Source organism: Mesocricetus auratus, unplaced genomic scaffold (genome assembly GCF_017639785.1).
Source record: "Mesocricetus auratus isolate SY011 unplaced genomic scaffold, BCM_Maur_2.0 Super-Scaffold_100003, whole genome shotgun sequence".
Classification (NCBI taxonomy): Eukaryota; Metazoa; Chordata; class Mammalia; order Rodentia; family Cricetidae; genus Mesocricetus; species Mesocricetus auratus.
Genome location: NW_024429188.1, coordinates 73,280,596 through 73,298,952, shown reverse-complemented (window position 1 = coordinate 73,298,952; position 18,357 = coordinate 73,280,596). Strand labels below are relative to the sequence as shown.

Below are 18,357 nucleotides of genomic sequence, written 5' to 3'. Positions count from 1 at the left end.
TACATGTGCGTCACATGTGTATCTGGTATCCTTGGAGGTTTGAAGAGTGCGTTGGGTCCCTTGAAACTGGAGTAATAGACAGCTGTGAACCACTATATGGGTGCTAAGAACCAATCTTTGGTGCTCGGCAAGAGCAGTAAGTACTTTTTTTTTTAGAGAAGCAAGCATAAAGCACTTTTATTACAATAATAAAACTTGAAACGCATATGTGGTGCAGAGGGCAGGGGACAAAAGCATACTTTCTCTCACCAAATCACTACACAGGACAGCAGGGGGTGAGAAGGAATTGAAGGAGGGGGGAAAAGGAAGGAAGCTGAGATTAGCAGAGAGAGCCAAGCATCAAACCCCAGGAGATGCTGAAGCTGTGATGAGCAGCATCATTTTCTTAGAGAACACTCAAGCATCTATAGTGATGACTAGGCATCCATTGGGTGGTGAGTATACAAATAGCTAAACTTTCCATTAAAGTTCTTAAAATTTAGGAAGTGGAGCTTGGATAGTTACAAGATTACAAAAGTTCTGAAAATTCATTAGAAAAATCATAGGATGAAAAACAAATTAAGCCAGGTCACAAAGAAGGCTTCAGAGGTCCCTGCTGACCAGGGACAGGTTCTGTAGTGTCCAACACAGCAGTAAAGGGACCTGCTTTAAAAGGCAGACGGCTTCAGAAGGTGGGAGGACTGTCAGAAGCAAAGGCTTGCTCCTTCCTTCTGACTTCAGTTTGGGTAGGGCTTTCAGTTTAACAGGACCTCCCTCACTGGAAAAATCCAGCCCTCAACAGCATCTCCAATCTGCTATGGCTTTGCAGCACAGCAGCAAGAATGCCTTAATATATAATAGATAATTTTTCATCCAAAAAGTTAAAATAAAAATTCTTGCAAATCCCACCCCAACACCAATTCCTATTCTAAAGTTAACCCACCGCTTGTGCTGTTAATACTTGACAATATACTTCATTGGAAACCTAGACCTGAAAGACTGAAACTGAATCTTCACCCCAAAACAAAATAACTTGAGGTTTATGGCATAGTTTAGGTCAACACACATACAGAAGGGGACAAGGACATGGAGGTGTCCGAAGCAAAGCTGAGTGACAGAACACATTCAGTCGGGTAGGTGTCTATACAAAGAGTGGTGGGACATCAGGAAAAGATCCACATGGATTCATGTGCACCCGTCTGGAGGTCCCAGATCCCTCCATGGCAGATCCATGTGCAAGGAGCTAAGGGAGGAGGCCACTTTTGTCATTCCAGTTTTAGAAGCTCCACATCAAAGCCCAGAGTGGCATGTGGTGGGATGATGCCTGGGTGCCCAGTGGCTCCAGAGGCATAGTCTGGCGAGATTGTCAGTTTGGCTGTCTGACCCACACTCATCTGGGCATTGCCTTCTTCCCAGCCTCGGATCACCTCCTGCTTCCCTAACATAAACTTAAAAGACTTGTTTCTGTCTCGAGAGGAATCAAATTTCTCTCCATTTTCAAGCATTCCCGTGTAGTGCACTATGCAGGTCTGGCTGCGCTTCGGGAAGGTGAGCCCTGAGGAGAGACAGACGGCAAATCGAGCAGTAAGTACTTTTAACTGAGCCATAATTCCAGCCCCAGGAACTAAATGTTTAGTATTACAGTACATTAAAAACATAGGAAGAGGAGGAGGGAAATAGAAAAAGGAGAAGCAGGAGGAGGAGAAGGAGAAAGGGGCCTGAGAAGATGGCTCATCAGTAAAGTGCTTGTGGAGCAAGCATAAGGACCTGAATTCAAATCTATGAAACTGTGAAAAAGCTGGCCATATCAACAGTTTGAGAAGACAGGTGGATCCCTGATTATTCGTGGCAAGCTGGTCTAGCCAAATTTGTGAGCTCCAGTTTCAGTATGAGACCTTGTCTCAAAATATGTCGTGGAAAGTAATAGAAGAATAAAATCAACATCAACCTTTGACCTTTGTGCACATGTGAGTTCTCATGTAACACAACATACATGAACATGTACACACATATAACATACACAAGCAGAGACTGATACAGGAAGACATGAAATATCAAATTCTGCTGTCCTCACGCCCCTGCACACGCATGTATATACATACACAATCTTATAGTCACACAAAAATAAAAGAGAAAAAGAAGCTAGGAATGCTAGTAGCTCCTGCAGTTCTAGCCTTTCAGAGGTTGAGGCAGGAGACTATCAACTTCAAAGCTAACACAGGGTATAGTGAGACCTTGTTCGAAACCCAAAACAAAACAAAATGCAAAGGAACTATAAAGAACAATGGAAAGACAGGTGGTGGTGGCACATGTCCTTAATCCCAGCACTTGGGAGGCAGAGGCAAGAGGAGCTCTGTAAGTTTGAGGTCAGCCTAGTCTACAGAGTGAGTTTCAGGACAACCAGGACTACACAAAGAAACTATGACTCAAAACAACAACAACAGAATAAACAAAAACAATGGATATGCATACCATCTTGGGAGTCTGGAGGAAGGTTTGTGACTTTGAGTGTCTCATCAGGGCACAGAGAAAAAGGAGGGGCATAGGCTTAGAATTTTATGGACTTGGTAAACTAATGGAAGGGATCCTACTGAAACTATCACAGGAACATCCGAAACAGAGATTGCTTCCTTCCTCCCACATGTACTGAGATGAAAGTGCACCTGGGAATGCTCGGAGTCCCCTAAGGGGGTTAAGGAATGGACTCTGTCCAACCATGCTGGACATCTGGAGAAGAGCCTGAGCTTGTTCATCTGTGAAAAAGGACAGGCCAGGCTTTTCTTACAAAGATGCCTGAGTGTGAACTGAGGAAACATGTCCAGTGCTCATGCATAAAGTGGGACATTTGTTAATGACTTTAAATGTTGGGGCAGAGGTCTGGCTAAGTTTTAGATCTAAGGCAGGCACTGTGAGAATAATTCCACTGTTCATTGCCTAGCATCTATAGTAATGAAGCTTTCTATTCTTGGGTCTTTCATGATGTGATAAGAGATGTTTCACATCACACCTCTAAGCAAACCCAAATCTAGGTCCTTACCTGGGAAAACAGACCCACCCAATACCTTGATCTGTGGAGCTCACTGGTTCTGGGTGGGCCCAGTGGCTGCCCCTGAACTGTTTGACATGTTGGTTAATATCTATGTAGGAAAATGCTGGACCTGCCCAAGGACCAGTCCTTAGATCTATCCAGACACATCTCACCACACTAGAATTTCACCCGTGCCCTGATTGTGCAGGGACAAAAATTCAAGACTAATAGTTTGGTTTTTCATTTCTCAACAACTAAATATTTCTTGAACACAAGACCTTCACTGTCCTATTAGAGAGTTGACCCATTAATTCTTTAGTAAGTACAAGAGAAGAGGGATGAGTATGTGGGTTTTCTGTCTGAGATGAGCTCTCTGCCTCTCTGTCTCTCTGTCTCTCTCTCTCTGTCTTTCCTGAAGCAACCATTCTCTCTCCAAGGTCACAAACTTTTTTTCTAGCACATGGTACAGTTAGTTGTTTATATAAATATTAACACACTGAATGTATTTTAATGGTGTTCTAATATGTTCTCAATTGTACAGACCATTTCTCTTCTTTAGCAATGAGTCTTTGACAATTCCTCAGACTCTGGAGCACGATGTTCTGGGTGTAAATGCAAGCTGTCCTATTCCATAACTCTGCAGCCTTGAGCACCATCCTTATCCTTACTGCCCCTCCCTGTTTCCTCTCTGCTGTACAATGAGGGTGAGCAACGTTGGCCATCTTGGAAATATGCTCTTAGCACTATATGATCTACTACTTTAAAATGATAAGGACCTGAGGGTGTAGTTAAAATAGAACATGTAATTACCTTGTGCAACAGGATTTAATTTGCATTGCTAACCAACAGCAAATGATATGGTAGATCAGAATTTTTACAAGTTTTAATTTCACATTGCATTTACTTATTTACTTATTTATTTATTTGTGTGTGTTTGTGTGTGTGCATATGCATGTAGGGTGTACATGTGGAGATCAAATGACAGTTTTTCAGGGTCTGTTCTCTCTTTACAATGTGTGGGCTTTCCTGGGGTTGAATGTAGATTGTAAGTGCCCTTATCCACTGAGCCACCTCAATAGACCTTTGCTAATTTTAAAATTTGTTTTTAATGTGGTGGATGTTACTTTGTGTAATAATTAAAGTGACTACAGACTGATATTTCTTCACAGTCAATGCCGTTTGAGACATTGTTAGTAGGTCCATTCATTTCCTTTTCTTTCCTAGCTTTTGGGCTTTGTGGCACCATAAATCCAGTCTGTCTCCTTTACATGACCCTCTTCCATACAGTTTGTTACAAGAACAAGAATTGTTGGATTTAAAGCTTACACTAAATCTGCCTTCTCATGTGAAGGTCTTAAATCATGCATAGACTTCATTTTCAAATAGTTTGCATTCACAGATACTGGAGATCCAATTCAAGGCATCTTGCATGCTAGGCAAAAATTCTACCATTGAACTATGCTTTCAGTTCAAGCATTAACATTTTTGTCATTATTAGCACATGTTACTTGACTCTTACCATTTTCTTTTGGTTTTTTGAGACAGGGTTTCTCTGTGGCTTTGGAGGCTGTCCTGGAACTCGCTCTGTAGACCAGGCTGGCCTCGAACTCACAAAGATCCGACCATTTTTGTTACAATTTATTATTGTGTGGACTTTATGGTTGGCATGAATAAACATTCAAGATGTGGTTATTGTCATAAAATAAGTTTTTAAGGCAGTAAGTGAGGTATTATCTTATTTGTACTCTTTTGGTTGAGTTTTCATTCTTCAGGCATTGTCTCATGCAGCACAGGCTGGTCTCAAACTCACTATATAACCAACAACTGCCTTGAAATCCTGATCTTCTCGCATTCTAGAATTATAAGAATAAACCATCACACCTGACACATTTCTATTCTTATATAATTATGTTTACAAAGTAAAAATTCTGTCCAAATACCTGCAGGAGGAACTTGCTCCACTATTCTGGCCATGGAAGCTGCCATTAAAAAAGTCTTCAAAGGCACCATAATCACATCACGTTTCTATGGGAACTGTGACGTCCAGGCTGTTCCACAGACTGGAAATGTCTCTGTACAATTCTCCTTTCTCTGCCTTTACCGGTCCTGGAAAGAACATATTCCCCTTCAGGGAACTTTGGAAAGCGTGCTTATTAGAGAAGCTATGCAGAGAAGCAGATGACTGACAGAACTCTGCCTCCACCCCTTTTGATATCACAGTAGGCCCTCACCACCAAGAATTTTGTTGGGTTTTACAGTGAAGGACAATGAGTATTGTCAGGATTCAGAAACACAAAGAAATGTCCTAGGACTTTTGTACAAATTCTAGCCTAGTGACAGCTAACCTGTGCTACTTGTGGTTGTCCTAGAAGTCCAGTGTGCTTGACTAGCTCTTTTCCTGTGTTTTTAAGACGAATGACTAGTTGCAGTTGTTGTCTGAAGGCTGTCCCACCCATTATGAAATTTCCCAAGGGCATTTAGCCTCATGATTTCTGTACTCCCTGAAGATTTCTAGAATTGTAATTCACTAATTTCACAAAATATCAAGTCAGTCATTATTCCAGCATAGGGGAGGTAGGGAACCAAGAATTCACACCCCTAACTGAGAAAGTATGGACAGTTGATGGTGTCTGGGGCAATGAGGGTCAGTTTTCTTTGAAGATGAGGCCACTAATACTTTGAACATACCCCAGTGTCTGGTCCCTCACCCAGAAGTAAATGGACAACAAAAGGTGTGCACCACCACCTCCTAGATTCTGGCTGCTGGAATTAAAGGTGTGTGCCTGGCTTCTATGACTTATGGCTGACTTTGCTTTCTGAATCTTCAGGCAAGCTTTACTAAATCATAAATAATATATCATTACCATCTTCATGATAGCAGATTGGCGTCCAGGCCCAAGGCACAGGCAGATGGCACTACCCTACTAATGTGGCTGCAGAAGTCCTCATCTACAGACCCTTTCAGAGATGAGCATGGTGCAGGAGAGAAAATCTACCCTTTTGTCAGGAGGCTTGAATATAGGACCCCTTAGGACCTCATGAAGTGGCTGATCCTTGAGACAAGTGAGAGGAAAGTTGTAGATACTGAACTACTTTGGGCCAATGTTCTTTATCACCTGCTTTGTTCTTAACATCTATTTAGGCTAATGAATGTGATGAAAATGGTTCATATCTGAGTACTGAATTTAGGTGAGCTTAAGTCAGGCGAAAACTTTGGTGTTTACTGATCAACAAATAGCCTTGTATTTATTATAAAAGTCTTTTAACTTTGCCTTTGCTTCTGCTATTTATCATTATTTTATATTATGACATGCATAGTTTAGGAGATACAATATTAATAAATATATTGGAATTGAGAGCAAAAGCACTGTGGGATGGCGAAGTTGTTTAGTGCTTAAGAGCACTGGCTGCTTTTGTAGAGGACCTGGGTTCAATTCCCAGCATCCACACAGTGACTCACAGCTGCCCGCAACTCATGTTCCAGAGGATCTGATTCCCGCTTCTGACTTCCATGGGGATCGAGAACACATGTGGCAAGCAGACATACATGAAGGCAAAACATTTATTCATTAAAAATAAAAACATATAAAATTTCAAAAAATAGAAAGCAAGAGTGCAGACTTTGAGATTTGTGTAACAACCAGGGAAAACCATTTTATAACTGCATCTTATATATTGATGGTTTGTTAAGCACACCTGAAGAGATCAACAAACAATTTCTACAGAGACACAGATTTATGATCATTAAAAAAAGAATGAGATTGCTGGGCAGTGGTGGCACATGCATTTAATCCCAGCACTTGGCAGGCCAGGCAGGCAGATCTCTGTGAGTTCAAGACCAACCTGGTCTATAAGAGCTAGTTCCAGGGCAGGCTCCAAAGATACACAGATAAACCCTGTCTCGAAAAACAAAACAAAACAAAAACCCTAAAAGAATGGGATTAAGACCAGTCCTTTACAGGGTAGCACATGAAAGTGGAATATCACTGTACTTGTAATGAATGCAAGTTTTATTCAAATTTAACCCATTCTGTGACTGAGATTCTTAGGATTTTGGAAAGCGGAAGGATAAAAAAATGGAACACTTCACCAAGAACAGAAATGGCTGAGCATACTGGAATGGGAACATGGAGTGAGGGGCTTTGGTACGAAGAGGATGTGAGCTGCATTTGAGGCTGTTTTGAAGGTATGCTTTGCTCACTTTTCTAATAGCATTGACATTACATGGGGCCACTTTTCCTTCCAGGGTCTATATTTGACTCTGAGCCTCTGTTGCTATGCAACAGCCTGCCTCTGTGCTCAGATAATGATGCAGGGAAACTGGTCTGGGCAGCTTTGTCTAGAGCATCCTTGAGACCAGATATCAGAGAGGGGGTGGGGAGTATCAGTGGGTAGCATTGACAAGGATGTGATCTTGGTACGCTAATAGAATTCTTCCTAGAAAGGACCATTGCTGCAATGTGGCCATATTAACTAATATTATGAGGAACAGAACGGGAAAGCAGATGGTCAATGAATAAAATATATGATTCCAATAGCAACAGGAGCTAATGTTTATACTTTTAATATACATGGAAACTTTTGAAGCAGGATTGGCTGTATATACTCCTTTAATTATTTTGTGAGTTAGTCTAGGGATTACTGTGAAACCTAATTTCAAAACCTAAGAATTTTAATTTTAAATAAAGAACCAAAACAAAAATGTATATGATCTTTTGTTGGTCACATCCAGAGTGTCTCATTTGGACACTCTGTAGGAGTGACAGGGAAGAGATAAGGACTCTAATATCTGTGATGTGTCTATGAATTTTCCACCCAGAAGAAGCAATCCTATTCCCATCACTTTCTTACATCTCTAAACTCCAAGACTGAGTTCTGACTAACAGACAGAAAACCACACCCATGAATGTGTGTCTATGGAGATAGAGTTCAAATCCAAGAACACAGAATACACAGTTTTTTTAATTTAAAATAGAAACAAGTTTGTTTCATGTGTCAATCCCAGTTCTCTCTCCCTCCTCTCCTCCCCCCACTCCAACCCTCTCAACCCCCCACCCAATCCCCACTTTGCTCCTCAGAGAGGTTGAGGCCCTCCATGGGGGATCTCCAGAGTCTCTCATTTCATCCAGGGCAGGGCCTAGGCCCTCCCCCATGTGTCCAAGATGAGAGAGCATTCCCAGAATACACAGTTTTGTTATTTTCAGCCATAGATGCACACACATGTATGTATACACAAGTACACACATGCACCTACTATGTCAAACGCAATTGTTTTAACCTTTTTACTCAAAAAAGGTTTTACTTTGTATCTATTTTAAAATCAGTAAATATAGACATACAGACACACACACACACACACACACACACACATATATATATGTGACAAAAATTCCCCCCAACCAAATTTACACTGATTCTTCTGAACCTTTTAGTCTTTAACTATGTGTCATTTTGTGTCCTTCCAGAGTAAGTTTTAGTGCAGAACTTTGCTTATTCCAGCTCTCCATAGTCTGGTCATTTTTAATGTGTGATTCATTTTCTCTGTCATCACCCATGATTCCTTATCACATTGTCTTAATTTTAACAGAAACTCTGTGAAGTCAGTTTAGCAAGAATCCCTCTAATCTCCAACTTCGCTCTTTGTCAAAAAATCCATAATTATCCTCTATTTAAAATCTGAGCTTAGTTATGTATTTGTCTCTTTCTCCTGTTACAACAGTAACAAGTAAAATGCCCTAAATGCATCAAACTAGTGTCTAACTACACATAAACATTTGTGCCAATCCAATAGTAAGTTTCTTCTCTCCAGATTATTTTATTCATAGCTTCCCAAATATACTACATTGTAAAGAATAATAGGATACTATTGTGTTAACTTTTCTTGGGGAAAAGCATACAACTGTTTAGTCACTCCAGATAGGGAGCTAACAACAGACCAAAATATGATTCCACCCACATTGACAAAAGGTGTTTATTGGACATATCTGCAGAGGAGGGATAAACATTACTTTTAGGTGTATGGGTGACCCCATAAGAATAGCATCACCATAAAGCCCTATCCTCATGGAAGCTGCATCATGGAATCTGTCCTTTAGTTAATCTTCTACTTCCTATATACTCTAGCATATCTTCATATCACTTGCAGCAGGGGGGATGGTAGAAGTCAGTAACAGCTGGAATCCCAGGTAAGAGTCCCATGACACTCCCCTCCTCCTTCTACAAGTATCGATTACCATTATCACAGGGTAATTTCAAGATGATGATGAGGTGACTACATTACACACAAGGGGGAAAGGTCATGCTATAACAAGTCACAGGGACACAATGATAGGGGCACTGCAAATTCTGTATTTATAAGAACACATTTGTATTTGTTCTATAGGAAGGGATCCACACGCACACACTGAAAATGGTTTGTTTGCTTTGAGTTAACCTTCAACCTGGAAATCACCCAAACAGCTGGCTTGGGGGGAATGCTCAGTGACTTTAGTGATTGTGAAACTCCCACCCCTTACCTCCTTCCCTCATCTAGAACAGAGAAGAGGAGAAAAGCACCAACACCAAAAATCTCAGAGATAAGACTGACCTCCAGATTAGAGGGGCAAGTCTAAGCTTTGGAATGATTGACTCTATAGTCTGCTGGTTGAAGATAAGATGGAGGGTAGATCTTTATACTGCTTCTCAGATTGCTGGATCTCTGTACAAAACCCAAATTAAAGATTTCATTCCTGGATTTTGCCCATGTCAAGAGCAGCAGGGCCTCTCACACAAATATATACCTATAAAGTGAAATAATTTTGTATCACCTCCTCTGTTGATGTTTGTCTGAAATGAGGCCTCTGTGAGTAGATTGGTACATATTACTCAAATTGATTGGTCTTTGGATGGAAAAGTAACTTGTATTTGTATATTAACAAATTTATATCCACATATTCATATTCAAACTTATAATCAATTATAAATATTTATCTTTATGTTGCCTTATTGTTTAATATGATTTATCAAATTATTACTTATACTTCATTACTTTTTGTGAACTTAATATGCTAAGACTTCTTTTTGGTGCATGCATAGTTTTAAGTGAATTCTCTTTTGTCCATTTGTTGTTAATAAATGTGTTTCATATTTGAAACATGTTATACTAATATAGTAACTGTAATTTTCAAACAACATAGTCAGACTTATCACACTACTATTGACTTTGCATTTATTATGAGTTGGAGGTTTTTTTTTTTGGTTTTTCGAGACAGGGTTTCTCTGTGGCTTTGGAGGCTGTTCTGGAACTAGCTCTTGTAGATCAGGCTGGCCTTGAACTCACAGTGATCCGCCTGCCTCTGCCTCCCAAGTGCTGGGATTAAAGGCATGCGCCACCAACGCCCGGCTGAGTTTGGAGGTTTTATCCTTGTGTGTTTTTGTAAACTCTCATCACATAGTCCATGCTGAGCTAGAACTTGACAGTCTTCTTCTTTTAGCTTCCCATGTGAGGGAATTTCAGGCAATGACACCACACCCAGTTGAGAATGTGTTTTTAGACTGCTGTAATTGTTTTATTTAAATATATAGTTCATCATAATGGAAATTGAGCAATACTCTAGGGAAGTGCCCAGGAGATTAGAGCAACACGAGTTGTGGATGCTTCAGGGCACTGTGGGACAGCTTTAGAATAATTTTAGATTTAATTACTTGGAAAGAGTTTTCAAGGCTTTTGAGGGCATTTCTTGTAAGGTACAGGTACTGTGTTGAAAAGATAAAATATAACCTAGATTTTATTTATAGTAACTCTAATATTATTTATGAGTTTACCTTCAAAAGCAGTAACTGCACTTTCTGGGAGCTGCTCACTGCCTCAGAAAGCAGTGTACACATGTTGTATCTATGTGCCATGCATTCCTCCCTAAAGATGGGGGTTTATCTTGGTACCTGGTGAAATTCCAAATATGTTTTTGTATGTCTCTTCTTTTTATTGTTTCTAAAGTTTATATAGATTGCTTTAAAGTAATCACAAAGTAATCATAAAGATCATACAAGTGTTGCCTGTTAATTCTGAAATTTTGTAAAACTTCAAAGCTATCACAAATAATGCAATAGCCATGAGCACGGATTAAGACATACATTATTTCAGCTACCACAGAATCCTTAAGTCTACCCTCATGTCATTGTCTTTTCCCTTCGAGGTAGCAATTCTATTGGAATGTATAGTTATAATTTATACTTTATGCGTATGTGTGTACATTTGCACACTTGGAGGATGCATATGTTTGTGTGTGTGTGTGCATGCATTTGTGCATGTATAGGTGAGCAGGCAAAAGGTCAACCTCAGGTCTTGGTCACCAGCTGCTGTATACCTTTGAATTTTTTTGTAGTGTGAGCCAAGTTCTCTCATTGGCCTGGAACTCTAGGCCAGACTAGGATAGCCTGCACTATGCTGTGATTATAAACTTATACTACCATGCTGGACTTTTTTATTGTGTGGGCTTTGGGGATGGAACCCAGGTACCCATGCTTGCCCATTAAGTACATTACCTAATGTGTTTTGACCACAGCTTCATAATCTATACCTTGTATACCACTGCTTCTACCTCTAATTAGAATAAAAATTTGTTTTCATAGTTTTAAATCTGTGTTTGTGTTGGAGTACTTTGTATAGAAGTCTTTGTCTCACTCTTATCATACTTTATATTTTATTCAGAGTCCTATATGTGTTCCATTTATTGAGTAGTTGGAGATCGACTCCATTCATTTTCCATCATTGTATGTGATTCTCTTGCATGAATGTATTATATTTTAAAGATAATTTACTATCAATAATCTTCTTGCAAATTTAATAAAACAGTGTGGCAGTGAATGTTATTTCTATTTTATAGATTGAGTGTCAATAGTGCAATTGTAGGGTTATTATATAGGATCACTCTTAGCTTTATCAGATATTTTTAAATGTTGCTATATTGCTCTCTAGATTACTTGTACACTCACCAGTGGTCCATCCTATTTCTCTTTACTCCAATCAGACTTCAGAAGGGAAGGATTTTGTCTTGTATCCAAGTCTAGCATTAGAGTCAGAGAAACAAATCCCTAATAATGGTAGTCTCTCATTACTTTTCTGATGGGGTAAAACAAACCCCCAACTCTACTTCAAGGAAGATTTCTAAGGGTTTATTGAGAGATACTCATTGTCTTTCCTTAATTTGGGCCCAAACTGTAAATAAATTTATTTTATATGTTAGTGTTTTTGCTATTTTCTCTTAATGTAGGTGACTCTGGATTAATAACCAAGCTTTATATCTCAGGAGCTGTATCTTTGTCCTAATCATTCCTTTTACCTCACACTCCATACTGTATCGTAGATAATTTACCTGAAATTTCCTACAACTTTCTATTACACACTCTGTCACTCAAAGATTTTTGATAAGCATGGAGTCAAGGCCTGTTGAAACAAGGAACAGCAGGATATAGGAAACCCTGTGTGGCCACCGCAGGGTGGCCAACCAATTCAAGAACAGTTTCTAGACACTTGATCATCAAGAACATACATGTAGCCAAGAAAGTTGATACTTAACTCATTGCAAGAGGAAAAAATGCATACCATAGGGTATGACAGAATGTGTCAATAAGATGGTATTGGGGTGACTTGGAGGACTTGGGTTTGTGTCAGGTTGTTTGGGGGTGAGGCTGTCATTAAGGACCATCCATCCCCTGATTTGCTCTCTTATTACAGTTTGTCTAGGAGTGAAGAATACAGAAAATCCAAAGCTGCTATCAATAAAAATCAGGAGTCACTTTGAATCTTTAATTGTAGTGTGTAACATGAAGTAACCATAGAAACCTGAAAAGTAGAACAAAATCATGGGGGATGGAGAAGGAGCCTTAGAAAGGGGCTTAGACCCAGACACTATGCAGGGGTAAATAGGAAAATACGAGAACTTTAACTGGGGAGGAGACTGGAAGATAATACAGAGGCAGAGGAAGAAATAAATAAGAATAAAAATGTTTTAAAAAGCCACAGGAACACATCACACACACACACACACACACACACACACACACACACACACACACACAGAGTTTACACATGGGGTGATAGTGCTCACCCAAGAATCCTAGGCTATTTAACAAAAGCCCTACTACCAGGCAAGTGATGTCTTCCTTCTAATTGTTGGCCACAGGAATCTAAGACACTCTCCAATGTAGGTAACGGCCATTGCCCCTAGTTGCCTTCAATAACGTGAAGGTAAGACCCCATTGCTGAACAAACCACACAGTTCAGACACAGAATTTGAAGTAATTGAGCTGGAACCAACCTAGAAGGCTCCTTTCTGAGGACTAGTAGCTCTCATAGCATATGAAGGTGCTTTGCAAGGGAAAAAAAAACAATCAACAACCCAGATGTAAAACATAGAAACCAAAAAAAAATTGATCAGCCAAGCAAGATATCTCCAGTGGTTCACTAGTGGCACTGTTATCTTGAAGAAAATCAACAGTTGTCTAATTTGACTGAAGGCCTTCACAATAGGAAAGAACACATGCATGTTATTGCAAATCTAGCAGAGGACCCATGGCTGGAAAGGCTGTAGATCCTAGAGGAGAACCCACTAGTGACACTTTCCTAAACCAGTATAATTCCTAACTGCATTCTAAATACTTATTCTCACATCCACAAATAAGTATAGCTCCTTATCAAAGAAGTGTCATTTCTTGTGGTGGCTAGAGACAGCTAGAGATTCACCACTGGCCAAAAGACAAAGAACAAATGACCATGAGATTCCCAACCCTAATTGATAATATCTACAACACAATCTCCTACATCTAAGACTCAGGGGAAAATTGCAGAAAGATTTTGACAGCCAGAGGACTAGGATGCCTGCTGGTAGACAGTATCTTCTAGACATTTTAAGAATGCTGCATCCATGAAATGTCAATAATACTGCTTACTAAACAAGAGGACTATTTGTATGAGAGCACTATTTCACATCTTAAACTGGATGGAGAAAATGTCACAAGGCCCCACTCATAGATGATGCTGAGAGGGGGAAGAATAAACTTCCCACAGAAATAAGCTCCATATAGGTTATGTAGTCTTATGTAGTCAGTCCTAAGGACATATACATATTAGCAATAATAAAATTTCTCTAAGTTGTGTATGTATGTGTTTGTGTATATGTGTGTCTGTGTGTGTAACAACAATTTAAAAAGAGGTCAGCCAGTTGTGATGGCACATGCCTTTAATCCCAGAATTCGGGAGACAGAGGCAGGCGAATCTCACTGAGTTCAAGGCCAACCAGCTCTACAAAGCGAGTTTCAGGACAGCCAGAGCTATAATACAGAGAAACCCTGTCTCAAACCTCTCCTGCCCCCGCAAAAAACAATGCCATGAACTTGAGAAGGAATGGGATGTAGGAGTTAGGAGTGGAAGAGGGAGGGGTGGAAATAATGTAAATGTAGTACTCATGTATGATATTCTCAAAAAATGAAAAAATAAGTCATTCAGATTAGTCAGGATAAGAATGATCATTTCTGATTTTCATCGTCTTGGCTTCATTTTGTTCACTTCATTGTGGGTACAGAGCGACTGATATGAGCTCAATTCTCAGCACCAACATGGCAGCTCACAACTTTCTGTAACTCCAGTTCCAGAGGATCCAATAGCCTCACACATGCAAGCAAAACACCAGTCAATGAATACAGGAAATAAAATAAAAAGGAGTCATCAGAAGGACGGATATTGATGTTGTCTAGGAATGCTTATGTTTAGCAGAACACAACAAGCAACTGTCAATGAGTATTCTCATTAACCAGTGAGCCAGTGCTAAATTTGATGAAGCCAGGTAAAGATGTAGCCGGTAATTATAACGAGATCAATAATATTGATATAAGTCTTACACATTGCTGCTTACCTGAGTGCAATCTTGGGCAACTTTCTATTTACTGCTGTCATATAGAGAGATGACATCTTTATCTACTTTACTGAACATGCTCCTCAACAGTGAGATTTGGTGGCATCCTCTTATACTGATGGGTCCAATACAGGAAGAGGCATTCCAGTCCATTAGGACACAGTTTTTGATGTAAGAACGCAAAACAACAGGAGGATTTCAGACTGCTGCAGCCAGTTAAGGCTGAGAACTTTAAAGGTGGAGTTAGTGAAATGTGGTATTGTGTACGTGTTTCAATATAAGATCTTTTGTCCACTTTTATCTACCTTTTGTTCAGGGTGATATACACAGGTCTAATTTCATTCTTTTGCATTCACCATTTGTTGAAGATGATGTCTTTTCTCCAAGTATATGTCTTACTGCCTCTGTGAAACATTAGATGTCTGTAGTTATGTGTACTAATGTTTGGTTCTTCTAATTTGTTCCATTGTCCTACATGTCTGTTTTTTTTGTGCCAGCACCGTATTAATTTTATCACTATAACTCTGTAATATCTCTTGAAGTATGGAATGGTAATCCCTCCAATATTCTTTTTGCTCAGTATTGAGTTGGTTATCCAGGTTTTTTTCTGGTTCCATATAAATTTTAGAATGGGACCATGACAGAATACTACAACTGAAAACAATATAGTAGAGACCAACAGATCATGGTGAGCCCATCCTCGATGGACACATCTACATCACAGCTACTGTACTTATGGCTCAGAAAATATTGAGGAAGAAAGGGTTGAAAGTTTGTGTTACAGGTAAAGAAAGAAAGCCACAAAAAAGAAATCCACAGACCACTGTGGATGTAAGACCAAGTACAAGTCCTTTATTTAAGCCAGTGACCAAGAGTAGGCTCATGCTAGAAAGAACTCTCTGCCCAACAAAAGGCAGTCTCTGCCCTGGATGTGCATTCCTGAGAACACCCCAGCTCCCACAAGTGCATGCCTTTCCGTCCTGTCCTCCCTTGTGTTCTGCCCACAGCACCCTCCCACAGACCATCCTGATCTGACCGAGGGCTGTGTCTGTCTGTCCCACAGCTCCTGGGTGAGGGAGGGCACGGGAGCTGTGGGGTTTGTGACTCTCAATCCAGATCCTGACTCTGCCTTTGGGTCAGTTGCTTAACCTCTGCATTTCCACATTTGCTAATTGTGCTTATTAAACTCCCCCTCCCCTGTTAAGAGAAGCTTTTTCTTTGCTAGCCGCTTTGGTTTATCACCCGCCAGTCGCCTGGGCTCTGCCACATTGTAGTCCCCAAATAAACACACAGGACGCTGTATTAATTATGAAGCTGTTGGCCTTGCTTGTTTCTTACTGGCTAGCTCTGACTTAAGTAATTACCCCATAATTGTTAATCTAAGTATGTCTCTTACCGGAGAATAGTTCCAGGCTTCCTACCCCCATGGCGTTACATGTTGACTCTCTTGTGTTTCTCCTTCCCAGAGTCCTCCTGGACTCCTAGTCCCACCCATCTAGATTCCTATTGGCCAACAGTGCTTTATTAACAAATGTACAGGACTTCCCCCATCACTCCCCCTTAATGTGAAACAGACTGCGGCATGTGGTAGGAGGCCCTTCAATGGACGTGGATCATTTCCAATGTCATCAGCCCTCTCAATTCCTGCCACATTTTCCTGACTCCAGGCTAAAATTTGATTGTTTCTTGGCCCCTTTAGTATAAGACCCTGCCTGGGGAATGCCCTGGTGAGTGTATAAAGCACTGACAACTCTAACATGCATTATTGTTTCTTGTCCTTGAAGTGGAGGGCAGCTCTCAGGGATGTGTCCATGCCTTTACTTGGATCTTCATTGCTACCTATGGGAATAGTTCAGAGTAAGTCCTGTGTTGTGGCTGGACACTCTCATTCCAGCCTCGGGCCAGCAGTGTGACAATGTGGTGGTCTACTTCTTGGGGTATTAGCAATATTATGGAAGGTCAATGGGTAGCTTCAAAGTGTAGTCTAGTGTAGTGGCTAACAGTGCAGACTTTGGGGTCAGACTTTCAGGTCCTTTCTCATTATAGTACTCACTTATTCTGAGAATTTGGTCAAGTCACATAGCCCACTTGTAACTCTGTCTTCTAAAATTGTTGATTATACTGTCCACTCCCGTTAGCTGATAAAACAATTCTTGAATTAAAGTTAAACCTGTCATTCTATTGATATAGACAGTCTCCAATGGTATGCTCACTCTCTGGAAGTATTAGATAACCAGGAAGTAAAAGCAGGACAAAGCAGTAATGTGGGAAAAATCTGGTTGCTGCTCAGTGAGAACAAGGCAATTGTTGGGAATTATATTTTTGTTTGCTTTCCCATTCACCTTAGGGAATGTTTCTCCTCCAGTCTTTATATCATCAACGACAAGCTGTTTGTGAGGAATGTCCAAGGGATTCCCTGTGCCTCCATCGCTGTGGCCACATCTTCTGACTATTTGCCTGGCCTCTGTGAAGATCAACAGAAGATGGTGCAAACATTCTATGCACAGTCTGGGATGAATGTCGAGGGGTCTCAGAGGTGAGCTCTGGGTGTACACAGTGATGTAGTGTGAGGGAGGAGGGTTAGGATAATGAGTTATGGAAACATGTAGGCTTCACTTCTTTATTTCATTCACTATTTTAATGAACAGTTCCTTCTCCATGAACAGTAGGCTAACTAACCATTTTAAATAGCTATTTGATAATTTCCCAAAATACATGGACCCTGTTCATTTAATGAGACATTGGAATTTCAGGAATTTGCCTATATTATGGCACAAGTGTCATCTCGATGAATATCTTGAAGTATATGTAGAGGCATGTTTCTGTGCCATAGACCAGGTAATGCCTTTGTGTTGTATATTTTCTTATGTTTTAATGGGTGCTGTTTGTTCATCTTCTATCTCAGGTGCCTTAATGATGAGCTTTGGGATTACAGCAAAGCAATACAAAGCCTTGCTGTGCTCAAGGTGAGGTTTGGAAATTAAAACCAAGTGATAAAATGCCAGGTGGCCTGGAAATGATGCTAGTATTCTTGTATCTGCTGATCTCCTAATTGCCTCCTTTACCTCCTCCTGGTGAAGGACACAAGCCCAGAGGATACCTTCACACAGACAGGTCCAGGATCCTAAGAACACACAAAGAAGAAATTCCTAGGTGCTGCTGTCTTCTTTCTTCAAACCTCTGTTGTCATTTTCTTCTAGTAATTTCCATGTAAATGAATTGGGCCATCTAGTTACATTCTGGAAGCTAACGCCTATCTTGTAAAGCTAACTCATTCATACATCTAAAGGAATTGTTGTTTGTGTATTTGCCACATATTTCAGAATCCTTGTTTCTTATATTTTCTTTTATTATAAATTTTATTAAATTTGTTGAGCATTTTGTGTTTATGTAATATATTCTAGTTACTCTCACCCCTCACCCTGTCATATCTCCTTCCTACCCCCACTTCCCTATAAG

The 18,357-nt window shown here is 40.2% G+C and overlaps 1 protein-coding gene and 1 long non-coding RNA gene across 2 annotated transcripts; one reads left to right on the top strand and one right to left on the bottom strand.

Annotated features, from left to right (window-relative positions):
- Nucleotides 1-868: 868 nt before the first annotated feature.
- LOC110342146 (peptidyl-prolyl cis-trans isomerase FKBP1A-like) lies at nucleotides 869-1,484 on the bottom strand. The gene has a single exon (XM_040744428.1). The coding sequence runs from the start codon at nucleotides 1,482-1,484 to the stop codon at nucleotides 1,245-1,247; it is 240 nt and encodes a 79-aa protein (XP_040600362.1). The 3' UTR covers nucleotides 869-1,244.
- Nucleotides 1,485-6,895: 5,411 nt separating this feature from the next.
- LOC106021641 lies at nucleotides 6,896-18,279 on the top strand. Its single transcript, XR_002384136.2, has 3 exons — nucleotides 6,896-7,193; nucleotides 17,246-17,434; nucleotides 17,804-18,279. It is a non-coding gene; the product is annotated as an uncharacterized LOC106021641 (long non-coding RNA).
- Nucleotides 18,280-18,357: the final 78 nt, after the last annotated feature.

What these genes read in the sequence shown, in the direction of transcription:
- LOC110342146 (XM_040744428.1), bottom strand. Translation starts at nt 1,484, where the DNA reads ATGCTTGAAAATGGAGAGAAATTTGATTCCTCTCGAGACAGAAACAAG.